The sequence below is a fragment of the Pleurodeles waltl genome, chromosome 3_1 (genome assembly GCF_031143425.1).
Source record: "Pleurodeles waltl isolate 20211129_DDA chromosome 3_1, aPleWal1.hap1.20221129, whole genome shotgun sequence".
NCBI lineage: Eukaryota > Metazoa > Chordata > Amphibia > Caudata > Salamandridae > Pleurodeles > Pleurodeles waltl.
Window position 1 is genome coordinate 1,902,480,794 of NC_090440.1, and position 18,246 is coordinate 1,902,499,039.

The 18,246-nt window shown below is 48.0% G+C and overlaps 1 protein-coding gene across 4 annotated transcripts in view; it reads right to left on the reverse strand.

The window, feature by feature from the left end:
- Window positions 1-17,801, reverse strand: part of CDK15 (cyclin dependent kinase 15) — a 426,090-nt gene extending 408,289 nt beyond the window's left edge. For 3 of the 4 annotated variants that reach the window (XM_069226053.1, XM_069226052.1, XM_069226051.1), the window contains exon 1: window positions 17,440-17,801. Coding sequence is in view for 2 of the 4 variants with exons in the window: in XM_069226052.1 (XP_069082153.1) it covers window positions 17,440-17,529 (90 nt within the window). In the remaining 2 variants the exon portion in view is untranslated. The remainder of the gene's footprint in view (window positions 1-17,439) is intronic. The other variant, XM_069226054.1, reaches the window with a different exon arrangement.
- Between the last annotated feature and the right edge of the window lie 445 nt (window positions 17,802-18,246).

Sequence of the window (18,246 nt, forward strand, 5' to 3'; positions counted from 1 at the left end):
AGCATGCACTGCTCACTTGAGAGGCCCACTGGGGCGGACTGGTATTTAAAGAGACTAATCAGGTGCCTGCAATTAGACAAGCTGAAGCCATGCCGGTCTTTTCAACAAGAAAGAAATGCCTGGAACACTTCCAGCACTGGCTGCACCTACGAGGGTGAAACACTTCTATATTTTTCTCTGCTGAAGAAAGGATTGACCTAGAAACACGTGTCCAGAGATGATTTTATAACCAAAGGCCTGGAATAATGAAACAGCTTAAAGAAATTCACTGTGAGTTGCAGGCTTTGCTTTTTCTTCCCGTTTAATTAACCTGTTGGGAGTGCGCTTTCACATGAGGACAACTTCGTTTTTGATATATATATATATATATATATATATTACCTAGTGGTCCCCACTAGGTGATTATAGTTAGGACCTAGTTTCTATAGAAACAGGTCCCGCTGTCAGATAGTGGACTTTTAATCTTTCTTCCCTGCATGCAGAGATGTGTGCAGGGAAGACTGATGAAAACATTGCCCCAGCAACCAGCTCCTTGCTTCCTGGAGCAATGGGACCACCGGAGAGGCCTTGAAGCTCCCCTAGAGGTCCCAGACAGCCTGTAAAGGGCCACTGAAATTTGTTTTTAAATGAGGTGGGGCCACATTGGAGGCCTTGAAGTTCCCACCTCCCACCTCACGGTCCCAGATAGCCCATATAGGGCAAAGAAAGTAGCTTAAAAAAAATTGTCGTGAAGCGGTGAAGGTGACAGAACTTCACCGTTACAGGGTTTGACTCCACCTAAAGTCATTTCCCTCTTTAATTTCTTTTCAAATGCAAATGTTTAAGGCTCATACTGAAAGGTGATCTTACTATTTTAAATTGATATATACATTTTTATTTTCAATTTGTGCAGAAATATATCATTCTAAGTATATCATACATCAAAGCCTAAAGAACTCTCTATCACTCTCTCTCTTCCTCTCACTCTCTCTCTCTCTCAATCTTTCTCCCACTCACAGACCCACTCAGATACTCACACACCCACTTACAGCTCAACTCAGACCCTCATGCACCCACTCACAGCTCAACTCAGACCCTCACGCACCCACTCACAGACCCACTCAGATACTCACAAATCCACTCACAGACCCACTCAAAGTCTCACACACCCACACACAGACCCACTGACATCCTCATGCATCCACTCACAGACCTGCGCAGACACTTATGCATCCACTAAGACACTGATGCATGCACTCTCACACCCAGATAGAGACTCTCACAGCCACTCTCACCCCCAGATACAATCTCTTACACCTATTCCCACACTGAAAGAGACAGGCTGCGGCCAACTCCTGCCACTCAGGGCCAAAAGGCAATGTGCAAAGTAGGGTTGGCTGATTAGGGGGGTTGGCCGCAGGGACTGGCTGCAGGCACTGGCTGCAGGCGAGGCCTTGCGGGCAACCCTTGCCGCGCACAGGCAAAGGACGTGCACGGTTGGGTGCCTATAGGATGGATTGATGACGGCCAGGCCCTGTGACCAACCGTCACCGCGCACGGTCAATGGCTGTGCATGGTGGTGGTTGGATTAACATATAATAATGAAAAATACTATACGTTTAAAAAAACATAGAAATTCCCTGAAAAAAACAATGGTTACATGGACATTATAGTTAGGAAATAGAATTTTTTTTAAACATAGAAATTCACATAAAAAAACCCAAAGGTTACAGGATCGTTATAGGTAAGCTCATATTTTAAACGTACCAAACCATAGAAATTCACCAGTTATAATTAGAGTTATCTCAAGTTACTATAACTCGTGCCCTAAGGTAAAAATAACTTGCGCCCTCACCATGCACTGCTAATTTCCCCACAAATTACGGTACTATTGACATCTCTGACAACATCATTCATAATATCAATGTAACATTTGCAGTAAACATTTTTATGAAAAAACTGTGCATGGCGGGGCGCAAGTTATAGTTACCTTAAGGCACTCATATTTTGGAGAGGGCAGCAGCAGAGTGACAAATCCTCAACACTGGGCCTCTCTAGGCCTCTGTGGCCTCTGTGATTTTAACCCCCATTTAATAGTGCTGCAATTAACCCCCTGCACTGTGCCTACAGACACTACCCATCTGAGTGAAGGTATATAGCTACCAGAGGGAAGTACAAGAGGGACATGTCACCTTAATTTGCCATACTGAACAGAGTGCAGGGAATATAACACATGTGGAGGCCCTGATACCCTACTGTGTCACTCTTGGACAGTTGCTGGCACACAGGGGCCTACGCCAATTTTCATTAGCTTGCCGGGTCTGCAGAGCTGCTCGAGATGCACTGGGGCAGGGGCGCAAACAAGCTCTATTCCCTGCTGGGATTGATTGCTGTACCATCTGCAGACGCAGAGGTTGTTGGGGGCTCCCTTCACTAAAAATGACGGTGCTGCTGGTGCTGCACATGCCTGGTGACCTAACCGTGCATGCGGGCCCCATCCAGGCACCGGTGTCATCAACCACACAGTGACGTGGATCAACTGGGTAGCCTGTTATGGCCGGTGCCCATCATGGAGAAGGACAGACCGCAGAGTTGGGCTCAGCAGACCAGAATTGACCAATTTATAGCCCCAGATTTGAGAACAGGGTTGCATCCTCCACCACTAGAGCCCCCAGAACACGCACTGGAACCACAGGGTCTGAATAGTGCACATCTAATAGCCGCAATAGAGGCCTCAAGTGCAGTTGTGTAGGCAAAAGGCAAGAATTTAGTCTGTCTCCCAGGGTGTAGGTCTCCTGCGTGCGGATCTCTGTGGAGCATTATCTTACGAGCAGGTGGTCTCCAGATTGCAGGGGAAAGTTGCCTTTCTAGGGACTTAACCGGTGTCCTTATCAACTAGAACAAACACATTGGAGACCAGAGCGGAGGATGCGGAAGGCTGCTCGCGTTGCTGCAACCTTCACTTCATAGGCTTCCCGGAGGGCACGGAAGGCCATAGTCCAGAACTCTTCCTTGAATGCTTGATAACTACAATGGTCCCTTCGGCTCAATTGTCCACATGTTTCGTAGTCAAGAGGGCTCTACGCGCACTGGTGCCTATCCCCCAGCACACTCATAGCGAAGGTTCTCAACTATAGGGAAAGAGATGCTATCCTTCGAGCACTCCGCCAGGATGGAGGCCCCATGTTTGAGAATCATGTAATCAGTATCTTCTCGGATTACACCCGACAGGTGCAACAGTTGCTCCAGACATTTAGGGGAGTTAAAAACTGAGGGCTATAGGACTTCGCTATATGCTTCTTCACCCAGCAAAATTGAAAGTACTGAACAATGACCACTTGCACTTCTACACCAGCCCTGAGGCAGTGTGGGATTGGCTGGAGATCCATGGTGATGGTAGAATCCCGGCACCGACCCTCAGGGGCTCTGATGGCCGTGCGGAGGACCTCCTCAACTCCAGCTGATCAGGGAAAGGGGGAAGATGAGGGGGAAATATACGTTTCGTGGCTGGAGGGAGGTGTGCAGTGGAAGGGGCCCTGGAGTTCAGTTGCTCACAACAGGGATGAGCTCATACCATGGATAGTTGATGTTGGCCTGTAGCGGCTTGTGCTGGGATGCATGGGGCTGGCTGGACCCGCGCATCCCCTTCTTCTCCACTCCTTCACTTCTGCTCCTGGGCTCTTCTGAGTGCACTGGAGTGTGGGTGTGAGTGATTGGATGTTGTGTTGTATGAGAGTGTGTTAGGCGCGCTATAGTCGTGTGTATGGGGCTAACAGGGTCTGTCGGCGGTGGCCAACACAATGGCCGGGCTCTGACTGCCCATTATATTATTATGGTTGAAAGTTGTTTTGAGTCGGTGTGAGGATTGTCAGTTTTAAGATTGTTACAGTGGGGTGAACTAGAGATTGGGTGGGTGCAATTGGTTTGGGGAAATTGGGAATACACAGGTTGCTCTGGAGTGTTTACCTGGTGGGTGGGATGGCTTATTTCCATTTGAATTGTGTTTACTGTTGCAGCGGGGTCACATCAGTAAATGGGTGGCGGTTGGTCAGGGCAAGCCATTGATGTTTTAAGGGGCAAAATGCAGGGGTGTGAAATTCCTATCGCCCAGTACCTCGGACATATTGTTTGGGGTCAAGGACAACAAGGTTTCAGGCTTATTTTGTCCTTGGGATACTCATGTCCAACCCCCTGCAGCACAAACCCTTTGGCTGCCAATTTACATCAAAGGAGAACTGACTGCAGTTGAAGTAATATTTGTATTTCTTTGTTATTGCTGTTCTAACGTGTATTTATGGTTCATTAATGCAAATACTTTACTAGTAGGGTAGCGCTGTAAATAAATGTCCGCTCAGGCTGCACTACTGACAGTGGTTTCAGTAAAAAAATGTGTACACACGTTTGAAAAGTTTAACAATATGAGGCTACGTATAATGCTCACAGAATGCTCTCTAATTATGCAAATATTTTCAGAAGCTTGAAAGCAGGATTGATGATTTTTTGCTTTCAAATAAAATGTTCTCAAAAATGCAACTAGGAAAAAAGCATTTTACTAAACTACTGTAAACTTTTCAGGTATCATTTCTTTGAAGTACCATTTAGTAAGATGCCTTGATGCATGCTAGTATTTCCAAAAAATATTAATGACGGAAAGTCAGTGTAACCAGTCTCAACCCGATTATAGGAAATATGAATATAAACAAGCTTTGGCAAAGCCAATAGGTCTGACATTGGTGGTCAGTCTTTTGGTTTTGTCAATGCGGGTCTTGTTTTGACATGGCTTTTGTAAAACGTTATTGTTGTGGGAGCTGCTGGGCCCTCAACATTGTAACAAATATTATCAAAAAGCAAAAATATTTTTTCATCCCAAAAGGCACACATTGCCACAAATTCTTTACACTGAGCAAAACTACTTTGTGTGCCGATGTGCTCCTTATGAAACAGCAGATTGCGATCATAGTAATGTAATGTAACATGGACTTGTAGAGCGCAGAACTTGTCACCCGAGAAGGTAATCTGGCGCTGAGTAGGAGCGGTTTCTGCAAGTACAATCAGTCACAGTTAAGCAAGTTGCTAGATTGATAGAGAAAGAGAGAAATAGAATTTTAAAAAACAAAAGGTCTTGGTTAACGCCAGACCTATTTAGAGGGGCAAATTCTTAAAGAAAGTCACAAAAGTGCACCCATGGTATATGGCTTTGTATTAGAGGAGATTTGCATATTTCATGAATTCACAAGAATTTACAGACGTAGAACAGGAAATCGTACTCCTAGATAATATTTATGAATTATACTTTAGCACAAGCAAATCTGCAGGTGTAAATTAGCTCAAGCAAAATCTGTTGAGCGCTTACCCATTCAATTTCTCTTTAACCACCTTTTTCCCCAAACCTGGAAGAAGTTTTCCTTCTGACCCTTGTCAGGAGTAAATTTTCAACATTTCTCAGTATAGGAAATGATTAAAGAAGAGCTGGGAAAAACGCTTAAAACAAGCAAGATAATAGGTTTGCACAGACTCAATAGGGCATTCCAACCCTAAAAGTATTGCTTATGGCTTCCTCCAAGCCCCGTAAGTAGATGTGCGGAGAGGTGGCAAAATATGGAAGCTGCTAGTATTCAAGCCCTACCATAGTATTAACCATGGCATAATAAGAGAGGCAATTATCAGAGCTCTTATATAATGAGATTTCTGCCATAATTTGTTGCCGCACTACATGGCACCAAAGTGAGAAGTAGATTGTTTTACAGGACAAGTAGATTTATGATCCAACCTGTCGTATGGCCACGTAGATATTGTATTAAATTCCACACCCCTGAAAATGGTTACACACTATAAAGTTGTGACTTGGAATGTGCGGGTCTCAACTCCTATGTCAAGATATACAGGGTCCACACATACCTCAGGCAGCAGGGTATACAGATCGCCCTACTGCAAGAAACTCATCTCCTGGACATCGAGGCCCAGAAGGTTCAGAGGAAACGGAGGGGGTAATTCTACTTGGCTACATACTCCAACTAAGCCTGAGGTGTATTCATTTGGGTTGCACCTCAGGTCCCATTCCAGGTGCAAAGTTTCAGGGCAGATGTAGAGGGTGGAAACCATTTGCTATGTGCTCTACTGGACGGAAGTCTGTTTCCTGAATGTGTACGCCCCCAACAAAGATGATGGGTCATTCTATTTTGAGCTGGAACACAAAATCCTCCCTTATTTGGGGACCCCCCACTACTCTGGGCTGGGACTTTAACTGTGCATTGGACGGTGAGTGGGATCGTCATCCACCCAGGTTGGACACGAAGCCTGGTATGGTGGCTGCACTGCGTGAGGTGAAGGGCCGGATGGGCTATCTAGATGTCTGGCACATGAAGCACCCAGACAATAGGAATATAGATGCTATGTCCCAACATAGAAACACATACAGCCGCCTGAACAGATTCCTGGCTTTGGTAGATATAGCCACCCTAGTGGTGCGGTCATAGATACTGGGTAGATTTCTTTCAGATCTTGCACCACTGCTACTGGACTGGGAGGTGGGTGGTGGGAGACCACTGGTGCCCTAGTGGAGACTTTGCCCAGAGGCGATTACTGACCCCTGTGTCAAGAGGAGCTCAAGTCTGTGATGACTGGCTATTTCAAATCTAACTGTTCTACTCCGACCCGTAGAGGCATAGAGTGGGACTCCTTGAAAGTGGTGACAGTGGAGAGTGTTTGTCAAGTACCAGTGGCCACGGATGCTGCTTGGAGGCACAATTGTTGGAGGAGGAAAGATATCTGACAGACCTTCAGCTGGACACTCCAGTGTTGGAGACCCAGAGTGAGCCACTTCTGAAGGCCCGTAGAGCGGTGGAGGGGACCTGGGATGAGCTGGACTGATTAGTTAGCCGTGACTATTGCCAGACACTGCATCAGGAGGGATATAAATTGGGACGCCTGCTAGCATGGCTGCTTTAGAGGGAATGACTTCCCCCAGTGATCCTTTCTCTGAGGCGCCAGGATGGCACACCTTGCAGTTTAACAGACTGCGGTTAACCTCCTTCTGCGGGACCATCTTGCATCAGTTTATAATGCCCAAGGAGCTAATGGATTTAAGAGAGCACACAACTTCCTAGTCCAGCTACCACTCCCTCATCTTACGACAGCACAGACTGAATGTCTAAAGAGTGAGTTCTCACTGGAGGAGTTAGGAGAGGTGATGCAGGAGATGGCCTGGTTCAAGGCACCAGGCCCAGATGGGCTGCCAGTGGAGTAGTTCCAAAAATATTCAGAGCTACTCCTCTCCAACCTGTGAGAAGTGCTCCTAGAGGCGCGAGAGCGTGGGATTCTGCCATGACAAACTTGAACTTCTCAGCAAGTAGGTTGTACTTTCCAGCAACTATACCAGCAAATGGAGACATGACTGATGTGCATGAAAAAGAAGGCATCAACACTTCTCACCAAGAGCTTAGAGTAACAAATAACAAGGGTGGGTGTCAATGTTAAGCAATTTTCAAAAGGCAATGTGGTTCAAGTAACAAAGGTTAGAGCTTAATTATACTTTAAACACTACTGGGCAGGGTGATTTTTGGCTCTTACACTAAAATCCTCTTTACATAATAAGTGAAAAATTGTGCATGGAAATCACATCGGGCTAGGTTTACTGATCAAGAGATGATAAGCTAAATTCTACTTAAAATCTTCAATCACCATTTTCCACATGTATATAGCTACCATTGTGCTCCTTTAGACTCTCTAATGCTTTCTCTCTTCTCTCACCATCTTCTGTACTCTGCCCCCCACTGCATCTTTCAACCTTTTCCCCAGTACCCCTTTCTGGTTGCATCTATCTTTCCCTTCCTGTCTCTCCTGCTCTCACACTTTCTCTATGTACTCTCCTTCCTTTTTCCCCTTCTCCTCTCCTCTCCTTTTCTTTGACTTCTTTCTATTGTCTCTTCTATCTTCTCTGTATTTCCCAATATTTGTATTCTCTCTCAAGCCCTTTTCTCCATATACCATGTATGGCAACTGAAACTTTCCCTTGGCTGTGTATGTCCATGAACAGCAGCTGCCAACTTTCTCATACCACTGTGCTTTTCACTGTTCCCCAATCCGGGAAGCCTACCACCCTGGGCCTTCAGAAACTGGAGGTTTCCTACAAGCATGGAACAAAGGAGTTAGTGCAATGTGGCTATCATATCCCTGCAGCTGGTTGCCCATTCGTCTTGCACAAGACATCAGGCTGCATGGATTTGTTGGGCTTTAACTGCTTTAGGGCAGAGGCTAATCCATTGAAGTTCACCCCTGTACCTTCACAGTGTGGTGGACGGCAGTGGCTCACCCACAGTACCGGAACAGACAATGCTTCTGGTAAAAACACCGGAAACAATTTCATTTCTAAAATCAAAGTCAGGATGGGAGGGAAATGCTCCTTTAGAGTCCCATGTTTGACTTTTTTCTTTTCGTTTTTCTGTATTGCGCGGCACACTGTACACGGGGTCATCACAGTAAAACAAAACTTAAAGCAGGTTTTGCTAATAAAATCTGCGTGGATCCACAAATGCCCTGCCACACAGCATTTTTGCACTTCTCCCAATAAAAACGGTACCCCGCTTGTGTGGCTAGCCTATCACCCATGAAAGGAAAATCCCTAAAACACAAGGAAACAACAAGATTTTGCCTTGCGAATTGACCCATTCTGGTGATGTGGGTGCCCAGAATGCCCTGTAAACAGCAACATTTGGCTAAATCTGTTTTCCTCATATAGATGTAAAGTAAAATTCCAGGGTATGTGAGGGTCCATAAAATTCCTATCTCCCAGCATTCTCACACTTCTCCCAATTGAAAAGCAGCCTCATACTACACAGATCTTAGAATGCAATATATAAAAGTCTAAAAATGTTAGCTGATGTTGTGCAAAGATGTCTATAGAGGTCAATTATAATACAATTGCTTTCATCCTCAAACCCTGATTATGGTTTCCACAGTATTGATTCAAGTAGATGAACCTCAATGTATTGATGTTGGCAGTGTTCTCAATCAATCAATCATTGGATTTATAAAGCGTACTACTTACCCGTGAGGGTTTCAAGGCACAGGGGGGGGGGGGAGAGCTGTTGTTACTGGTCGAAGAGCCAGGTCTTGAGGAGTCTTCTGAAGGTGAGTAGGTTTTGAGTGTGTCGCAGGTTGGTGGGGAGGGTGTTCCAGGTTTTGGCGGCGAGGTATGAGAAGGATCTGCCGCCGGAGGTCTTTCTTCGGATGCAGGGGACGACGGCGAGGTTAGTGGAGCGGAGCTGACGGGTGGGGGTGTAGAAGCTGAGTCTGTTGTTTAGGTAGGCTGGTCCGGTGTCGTGGAGCGCTTTGTGAGCGTGGGTAAGAAGCTTGAAAGTGATCCTTTTGTCCACGGGGAGCCAGTGAAGGTTTCTCAGGTGGTGGGAGATGTGGCTGTGGCGGGGTACGTTGAGGATCAGCCGGGCGGAGGCGTTTTGGATGTGTTGGTGGCGTAGTAGGTCTTTTGCTGGGATGCCTGTGTAGAGTGCATTGCCGTAGTCCAGCCTGCTGCTGACGAGGGCCTGTGTCACTGTTCTTCTTGTTTCAGTCGAGATCCACTTGTAGATTCTGCGGAGCATGCGGAGTGTGTTGTAGCAGGAGGAGGAGACTGCGTTGACCTGTTTAGACATGGTGAGGGAGGAGTCGAGGATGAAGCCCAGGTTGCGAGCGTGGTCGGACGGTGTCGGTGGGGTTCCTAGTGCGGTGGGCCACCAGGAGTCGTCCCAGGCGGAGGGGGTGGGTCCGAGGATGAGGACCTCCATCTTGTCCGAGTTCGGTTTCAGACGGCTGTTTCTCATCCATTCGGCGATGGATTTCATTCCCTCATGGAGGCTGGTTTTGGCGGTGCACGGGTCTTTGGTGAGTGAGAGGATGAGCTGGGTGTCATCAGCGTACGTGAAAATGTTGCGGTTGTGTTGTCGGGCCACTTGTGCGAGGGGGGCCATGTAGATGTTGAACAGCGTCGGGCTGAGCCTTGGGGGATGCCGCAGATGATGTCAGTGGCTTCGGAGCGGAAGGGGGGGAGGCGGACTCTCTGGGTTCTGCCGGAGAGGAATGAGACGATCCAGTCGAGGGCTTTTCCTTCAATTCCGGTTTTGTGGAGGCGTGATTTCAGGGTACGGTGGCAGACTGTGTCGAAGGCGGCAGATAGGTCCAGGAGGGTGAGGGCTGATGTTTCGCCGCTGTCCATTTGGCGTCTGATGTCGTCTGTGGCGGCGGGAAGGGCGGTTTCGGTGCTGTGGTTTCGTCTGAAGCCGGACTGGGAGGGGTCTAGGATGCCGTTGTCTTCGAGGTGGCTGGTTAGTTGTGTGTTGACGATTTTTTCAATCACCTTTGCTGGGAAAGGGAGCAGGGAGATGGGTCGGAAGTTCTTGAGGTCGTTGGGGTCTGCTTTGGGCTTCTTGAGGAGGGCACGGATTTCGGCGTGTTTCCATTTTTCAGGGAATGTCGCTGTTTCGAAGGAGATGTTGATGACCTTCCGTAGTTGGGGGGCGATGGTGGGGTCGGCTTTGTTGTATACGTGGTGGGGGCAGGCGTCTGACGGAGATCCTGAGTGGATGGAGTTCATGATCTTGCATGTCTCTGTGTCGTTCACGTTGGTCCAGGAGGTCAGGTGGTTTGCACAGGTGGAGTGTTCAGGGGTGGGGTCTGGCGTGGGAGTGGCGTCGAAGCTGTTGTGGATGTCGGTGATCTTCCGGTGGAAGAAGGTGGACAGTGTGTTGCAGAGTTCTTGGGATGGAGGGATGTCGTTGACGTTGGCGCTGGGGTTGGAGAGTTCTTTCACGATGCTGAAGAGCTCTTTGCTGTCGTGTGCATTGTTGTCCAGGCGGTCTTTGAAATGGGATCGTTTGGCTTGTCTGATGAGTTGGTGGTGCTTGCGGGTGGCGTCCTTGTGGGCTGTGAGGCTGTCAGGTGTGTGTTTAAGGAGCCATTCCTTTTTTAGCTTCCGGCAGTCGCGTTTGGAGTTTAGGAGCTCATCGGTGAACCACGTGGCTTTTCTTCTGGCTTGGTTGTCTGTGGGTTTTTTGAGTGGCGCAAGGGTGTTGGCGCAGTCGTTCCACAGGGTGAGGTTGTGGGCGGCGGTGTCTGGGTCGGTGGAGTCGGGGGTGGGTTCTGGGCGAGGGCATTGGTAAGCTGGTCTTTCGTAACTTTGCTCCAGCATCGGCGGGGTGGTTGTTGGGTGCGATGGTGCTCGGTATGTTTCTTGTAGGTGAAGTGGATGCAGTGGTGGTCGGTCCAGTGGAGTACGGTGGTGTGGTTGAAGGTGATGTGGGCGATTGATGAGAAGATGGGATCAAGCGTGTGGCCGGCGATGTGGGTTGGTGTGTTGACGAGCTGTCTGAGGCCGTGGTTGGTGAGGTTGTCGATCAGGGTAGTGGAGTTGGTGTCGTTGTTGTTCTCCAGGTGGAAATTTAGGTCCCCGAGGAGGATGTAATCCGTTGAGGTGAGTGCGTGGGTGCTGGTGAGGTCGGCGAGGGATTCGCTGAATGGTGCTCGTGGTCCGGGGGGTCTGTAGATGAGCGTTCCTCTGAGAGTGGTGTTGGGGTCGGTGTGGATGCGGAAGTGTAGGTGTTCGGCGGTCTTGAGGGAGTCGTCAGTGTGGGTGTCGACCTTGAGGGAGGATTTGTGGGCGATGGCTATGCCTCCTCCAATTCCGTTGTTGCGGTCCCTACGGATGATCTTGTAGCCGTCCGGGATGGCTATTGCGATGTCGGGCGCCGAGGAGTCGTTCCACCAGGTTTCGGTCAGGAAGGCTACGTCTGGGGCGGTGGAGTCGAGCAGGTCCCAGAGCTCGATGGCGTGTTTGCGTGCGGAGCGGGTGTTGAGGAGTATGCAGTGGAGGTGGTTAGTTTCGGTCTTTGTTGGTTTCGTTGTTCTGTCGCAGGTGAATCTGCAGGTGCGGCATGCGAAGAGTCTGTGGGTGTTCCTTGGTGAGGGCTGGGAGCATGCTGTGATGCGGCCGGGATTGAGGGCGTTGAGTTGGTCGGCCGTGTAGCAGCATCTGGAGGTGCAGGGGTCTTGCAGACCAGGGGGGGTGGCGCTGGGAGCGGTCCAGGTGCGGATGGGCGCAGACGGGCTTGCCTTAGGCACGCCTTCGCCACGCCAGCGGCGCGGCTGCGCCGCGGCTGCCATAAGAGGAGGGTAGAGTGGGAGCTGGGAGGCGGGAGGCGGGAGGGCTTGTCCTATGAGAGGGCTGGGGGTGGGGCCGCATGGGATGCAGCGGCGGGAAAGGGAACTAGGAAAACGGTGAGAGAAGGAGGGGGGAGGTGGGAGGGGACGCAAGGGACGCAGCGGCGGGAGAGGGAACGAGGAAAACAGTGAGAGAAGGAGGGGGAGGGGAAGGGGCAGCGGCGGGAACGAGGAAGACGGTGAGAGAAGGAGGGGGGAGGCAGGAGGGGCCGCAAGGGACGCAGCGGTGGGGTAAAAAGCAAAGGGGGAACGGGCAAGGAGGTGGTGCGGAAGGCGGAGCGGGGAGAGACCTACCTGCAAGCAGGGTCAAAGGTTGCTCCCTGCTAGCGCGCCGCGGCTGCCATAAGAGGAGGGGAGGGTGGGAGTGGCAGCTGGGAGGTGGGAGGGCTTGTCCTATGAGAGGGCTGGGGGGTGGGGCCGCAGGGGACGCTGCGGCGGGAAAGGGAACAAGGAATACGGTGAGAGAAGGAGGGGAGGCGGGAGGGGCCGCAAGGGATGCAGCAGCGGGAGAGGGAACGAGGAAAACGGTGAGAGAATGAGGGGTGGGGCGGGAGGGGCAGCGGCGGGAGAGGGAACGAGGAAGACGGTGAGAGAAGGAGGGGGGATGGGCCGCAAGGGACGCAGCGGCGGAGAAAAAAGCAAAGGGGGAACGGGCAAGGAGGTTGTGCGGAAGGCGGAGCGGGGAGCGACCTACCTGCAAGATATTTAACCATTTTTAAAAAGCTAAATAGGCAGTTATAGCAACCCTTTGTGACACTGGCTGGCTACAATGGGTCATTTAAGATTCACACTACTGCTAGTTAGGGTATTTTCAGACCTCTGCACTAGGCACATTAACTTAACAAACTATCTGGCTCCTGCAAACAAAATAAAGATCACTAGAGACGATACATTATCACAACAGGCTATATTTCACAACAGGCCAATGCTCCTGTAAAGGCTGTAAGCTGGAGAAATGTCAGTCAAATGTCAGTCATGCCTGACTCGCTACGACTAGGACCCAGACCAATATGCTAATCAAAGCACTATGCCATATTGGAATCTGGAGATTTCCTGATTGGAGATTGCTTCTGAATGGCTGATAGGTTTAGGCAGTTGGCAAATATTTATATAAAAAGAATAGGAACAATCATTAAAGTTGCTGGCTTATGAGCAAAAGGACTGAATGTCCTGCACAGTTGTGCACTTTTCTCACACAGCAAATTCTTGTTTGACATACCACATGTGAAAGGTGAGAAGGAAGTTCAGCTAATGCCCACTGAATTCTTGGCCTTTCAGCTGTTACTGCAAACTAGTGTTGGTACCATCTTCGCATCAGCTCCTCACACACAACGTTTTAGCGTCCCTCAGGGGTCCATCACATCCCCTCTATTATTCAACATCTAACTAACCCCCTTACCAATCGTGATTAATTCATACAACCTCACATGCTACAACTATGCCGATGACACCCAAATCATTTGATGTCCTGGAGGACCTCACAATTTAAAACTTGATGACTTTCTACAAGCCATAAACATATGGCGGTTGAGTAACCATCACGCGGTATTCCCACACAGGATTGGAAAACAAAGACAACATCCATCAAACCACACACCCTATATGGTATAGCTTGCTGTCTATGTAGGTAAGTGCTTCAGTGCCCTAAAAAGGGTAGTAAGTGCCGCATAAATGCTGCAATACAGGGTAATATTTATCATTTGTGCATCACCAAGATTCAATTTGATACTATTAAAATCATTGTTTCCCTCACACTTCATAATTACAAAACAAAATGTGCTTACATAGCTGCTGATACATTTTTAAATATTTGTTCTGTTCATTTACAGGTATTTATATTTTGTTGTGCATTACATAAAATTGACATACTAAATTATTTCATTTTGCACTCCTCTACTTCAGCGAGATTGTCTCTTAGTTAACTTTACAAAATTATCTCACTTTGCAGTCACTGAAGGAAAAGTAAACAGCATCTCCATCTTAAAAGAATTAGCAGACGTTTGTCAGAAGACATAGCCTGACATTTAAGCTCTGTCTTTGAATGCACAGCGTAAGTGACAAGATAAAAACAAAACTTAAAGGTATTTTTATTGCTCATTCACCTTCACCCCCACTGTTGCACCCCTGCTTCCAGCACCTATGCGTTTTTCTCAACTAGATTGTATATATTCAAATGTGAATGCAGATTGTTTAAACTAAGTTTTCTATACATATTGTGCCAGTTGCCTCTGTCATTTGCGGGGTGGGGGCAAATATTAATATGGCCCTCAAATGCCCCCCGTGGGTGCATATCACCCTGTCCCCCCCGAGTCACACAGTGAATGCTAATGTGAGGCACAATCCTACCAGTTCACATCAAGCACACCACTCTGTGCTGCTGGGTTGCACAGGGGATTGATTATCTAGTATGTGTGAAATGGCGCCTTTATTCTGTTATCTCTCTGCATGTTTTTCTGTATATTGACTGAATTGTATGCATGGATGCCAGTATGTCTTTAAGTCTCTCCTAATGGGTGCATGTAGCTGTGTTGGTGCATATTTGTGTTCTGTGTGTGCATATGTGTCACTGTGCTGTTCGATTCAGTGTACATGCAGTAAAAAAACTGCAAACCTATTCCATTGCCGGTGATTATTTACACTGTGTTTCTGTCAGTCACTTGTGCTCGTAGCGCAAGTACACAATGGCACTTTTATCAACCTCGCAACACTGAAAGGCTGTTTTGGCTACGTCTGTATTTGAGCTGGAGCCCTATATCTAAAGAATCAAAACTATTTCAGAAGAAGGCACGTCTCATTATTATCCGTACCCTTGCTGACATTTTTCAGAGTGGCAAAACTTTAAGAACAGAGTGGTTTGCCGTTACAAAACCTGCAATTTGCAAATTCACATGCTGGACGACTGGAAGACAGAGTCACAAAGCGGAAAGAGTCCTTTCTAAGTCGGAATTGCCTTTGGTCTAAGCAAATAAATCTGTGCTGCATTTAGAATCCTGAATAAAATATTTTTAAAACGCCTGCTTTGGTAAAAAGAAAAAAAAAAAAAGCAAGGAATGACTGCTTTCAGTACTAGTGTGTGATGATTCAGTGTACCTTGGACGTGTAAAGTTGGTAACAGTGGCGCTTGCAGACAGCAGGGCTTTCAAACCATTCCTAAAACACGGCAAACTGTGAAAGTGAATGTTTGTGGAGGTATGGAGATCAGCTGTTCCTCTCAGGCCTCCAGTCCTACATTTGGAGCCATTCACAATAAGTTCCAAAATAAATCCTGTGTCAAGCAAATTAATGAGGCAGGGGTTTTGCGAATCCTTACAAATTATGATTTTGCATTGCTAGCAATTTGCACATCAATCGAAGCGCAAAACTTAGGTTGGGTCAAAGAGCACTCCGTGTGCAAAAACACAGACACGGCTAAGTACATTGGGCCCTTTTCCCCTCATCATCTTCCTAACCAAGGTAGGTGTAGCCTGATGGGTACTGACACCTTCTGTTGTATATCATTTCTGTGTTTCTAGGGCTGACGGAGTTAGTAAGCAGTAGAATTCACACAAGCACAACAGGCGTTTCTATGCACTATGTATGTGTATATTTACATGCATAAACATCAGTGCTTAATTTGAGACGGTGGTCTCCGATGCGGGGCACCTTTGAGGGCCGGCACTTATTTTTCTGCTTCAAGCATTTACTGCGCGCAAAAGACACATATGGGAAAGACGGAAGAAGAGAAAAGCGAAAAGGCGTCAGAAAGGGGGAAAGCAGAAAGCTGCACAGGTGAGGTGAAGGGGCAGGGAGTAGCTGTAAATGGATTAAAGAGGCCCACGGTGGCTGCTTGCTCACACATTTAATTGCAGCAGCCACGTTATTCAGAGGAGAGCTTTGGGCACAGGCACGTTTTTATTGACAAATTAAGCACTGATAATGAATGTACGCAGATGTGCGGGGTTTAAAAGGATACTATTATTGTTGAGTAGGGGAGGGGGCTTGGCTCACCAGTGGTGACGCCTCTTTTCCTCTCTGCTAATTACATCAGTGGTTAAAGTCATGCTCTTTTTCGTTGTAGTTGTAAACAACGATATGTGTCCCAAACCAAACCACAAGGGGATTAAATCACGGACGTCAATTCACCAAAAGTCCAGGGTAGCGAATGTGACATCACATGCCATGTGTCCTTTACATTCACACACACAGGCTTACACAAATATACACTTTCACTCATACGCACACTCTCTTGTACATAAACACACACTCAACTGCAAGCATGCACACATTATACATTGAAAGCATGTTTTACTTACCTTAGGTGCCAGACAGGGCCATATTCCAGGTAATTGTACTCCATTGTACTCTTAATACACGAATAGTAACTCATATGGTATTATTCACTTGTAGCGTTATAATAAAACTGCCGGAAAACAATGAAAGTGGAGAGTTGCACTGATTTGGCTACCTATGAGGCAGGGGTCGCAAAGGCAGTGCCAGGGGGTCGCAACAGGCAAGACCGCGACCCCTAAATGACTTCTATTGGTTAAATGCGTGCAATGAGCTGAAGTCACGTTCAGTGGCTTTTGTGAGTTCTGGAAGAGTTGTTTTCCACGTAAAGAGGTTGCAGAATGTTATCTCTGAGGTGTTGTCTCACCCTAGCTGAGCTGTACTGAGGTATCAGCATGGCATTTGACATTTGAACTGTAGTAATAAATGGGTGAATGCACTTTTATTGAGCTAGGCTCCTTTTCACTGGCTTTGCAGGCACACACTCTAGCGCACGCTAGCACTGGTCCACACATTTAAAGGCAGAAGACACACACAGAATCCTAGCTGGTCTTAATGTGGCTGTTTTATATTCGAGGCCAACATCTGAGCTCGAGCATAGCAACATACTAAACGTTTAAAGTGGGATATTGTGAAAACAAATCGGATGAATATATTCCCCCCCCCCCCCCCCCCCTCCGCTGACTTTTATTGAAGCAAGAGGCTATTTGGGGTGGGAGATAGCTAAAGTTGAACTTTTTTTTTTTTACTTTAAGAATCGGGAGTTTCCCGACTGAATCGGGATCAGTGCCCTGTATGTGAGCTGCACAAAAGTGACAATTACTTTTGTGACATTTGTTGAACAGCACATAACAAATTCTCGCCATCATTTACATAATTATTTCAAAATTAACGACCACAGAAGACAGGGGCAACGCATTGGCAATGTTTGAAAGACCCTAACATGACTGTGTCACAAGGCCGCGAGACTGTGGCCAGCTGTACCTCTTCTGGCTTACACTGAAGGCTACAGGCCGAGCTCCTCCGCTCCGGTGGCGCGCGACGACACCCCGGAAGGCACCATACGACCCCCATGGCCCACGCCTGTTTCAGGAGAGCCCTTCTCCAGGTCCAAAGCGCCCGCTTGTGTGTCCAACGCGTCTTTCTGTCTCCAAGCTTAGCACCTCTCAGCCTCTAAGACACCATTGCCTCCCAAAGCAACCCCCTAGCACCAGCAAGGCACCTCTGTCTCTCAGGGGCACCTCGCGTTAGCTAAGGGTCCTCTGGAGTCCCAAAGCGCTTCTGCGGCCCGAAGCACATCCCCGTCTCTCAGTTTGGCACACACCTCCCTCCGCGTGTTTTTCCTTTCTTCCCCCCAATGGTCATGAGCACTGGTGCGTTCGAAGCGGGTCACATGAGGGCTTCAAGCTACCAGTCTCATGACTAAATAATATTCCACAATATCAGCGCTGCAGACTCAGGCCTGGGAGACCAAAGGCTGTCCTTTTATTACCTAAACAAATTGTAGACGCTCAGGGCGAGCCGGAGACCAAAAATCTGCCATGGCAAAAACATTCAAACCAGCCCCACTCTGCAGTAGGCTGAGACTGGAATGGAGGCCCTGGGGCTTGCTTGAGTCGTGACAGCCCACCCTTCTCAGAAAGCAGCCCCCTAGCCTGCAGCCTACCGGGGGAATGCCAGCGGCAGAATGGAGAGTCCGGACCCTATTAGATGCTTAGTGTAACATTAGACGAGATACAACCCCAGATACACTTTATGGTGTATAATTGTGTTAGGCTATATCATATTATG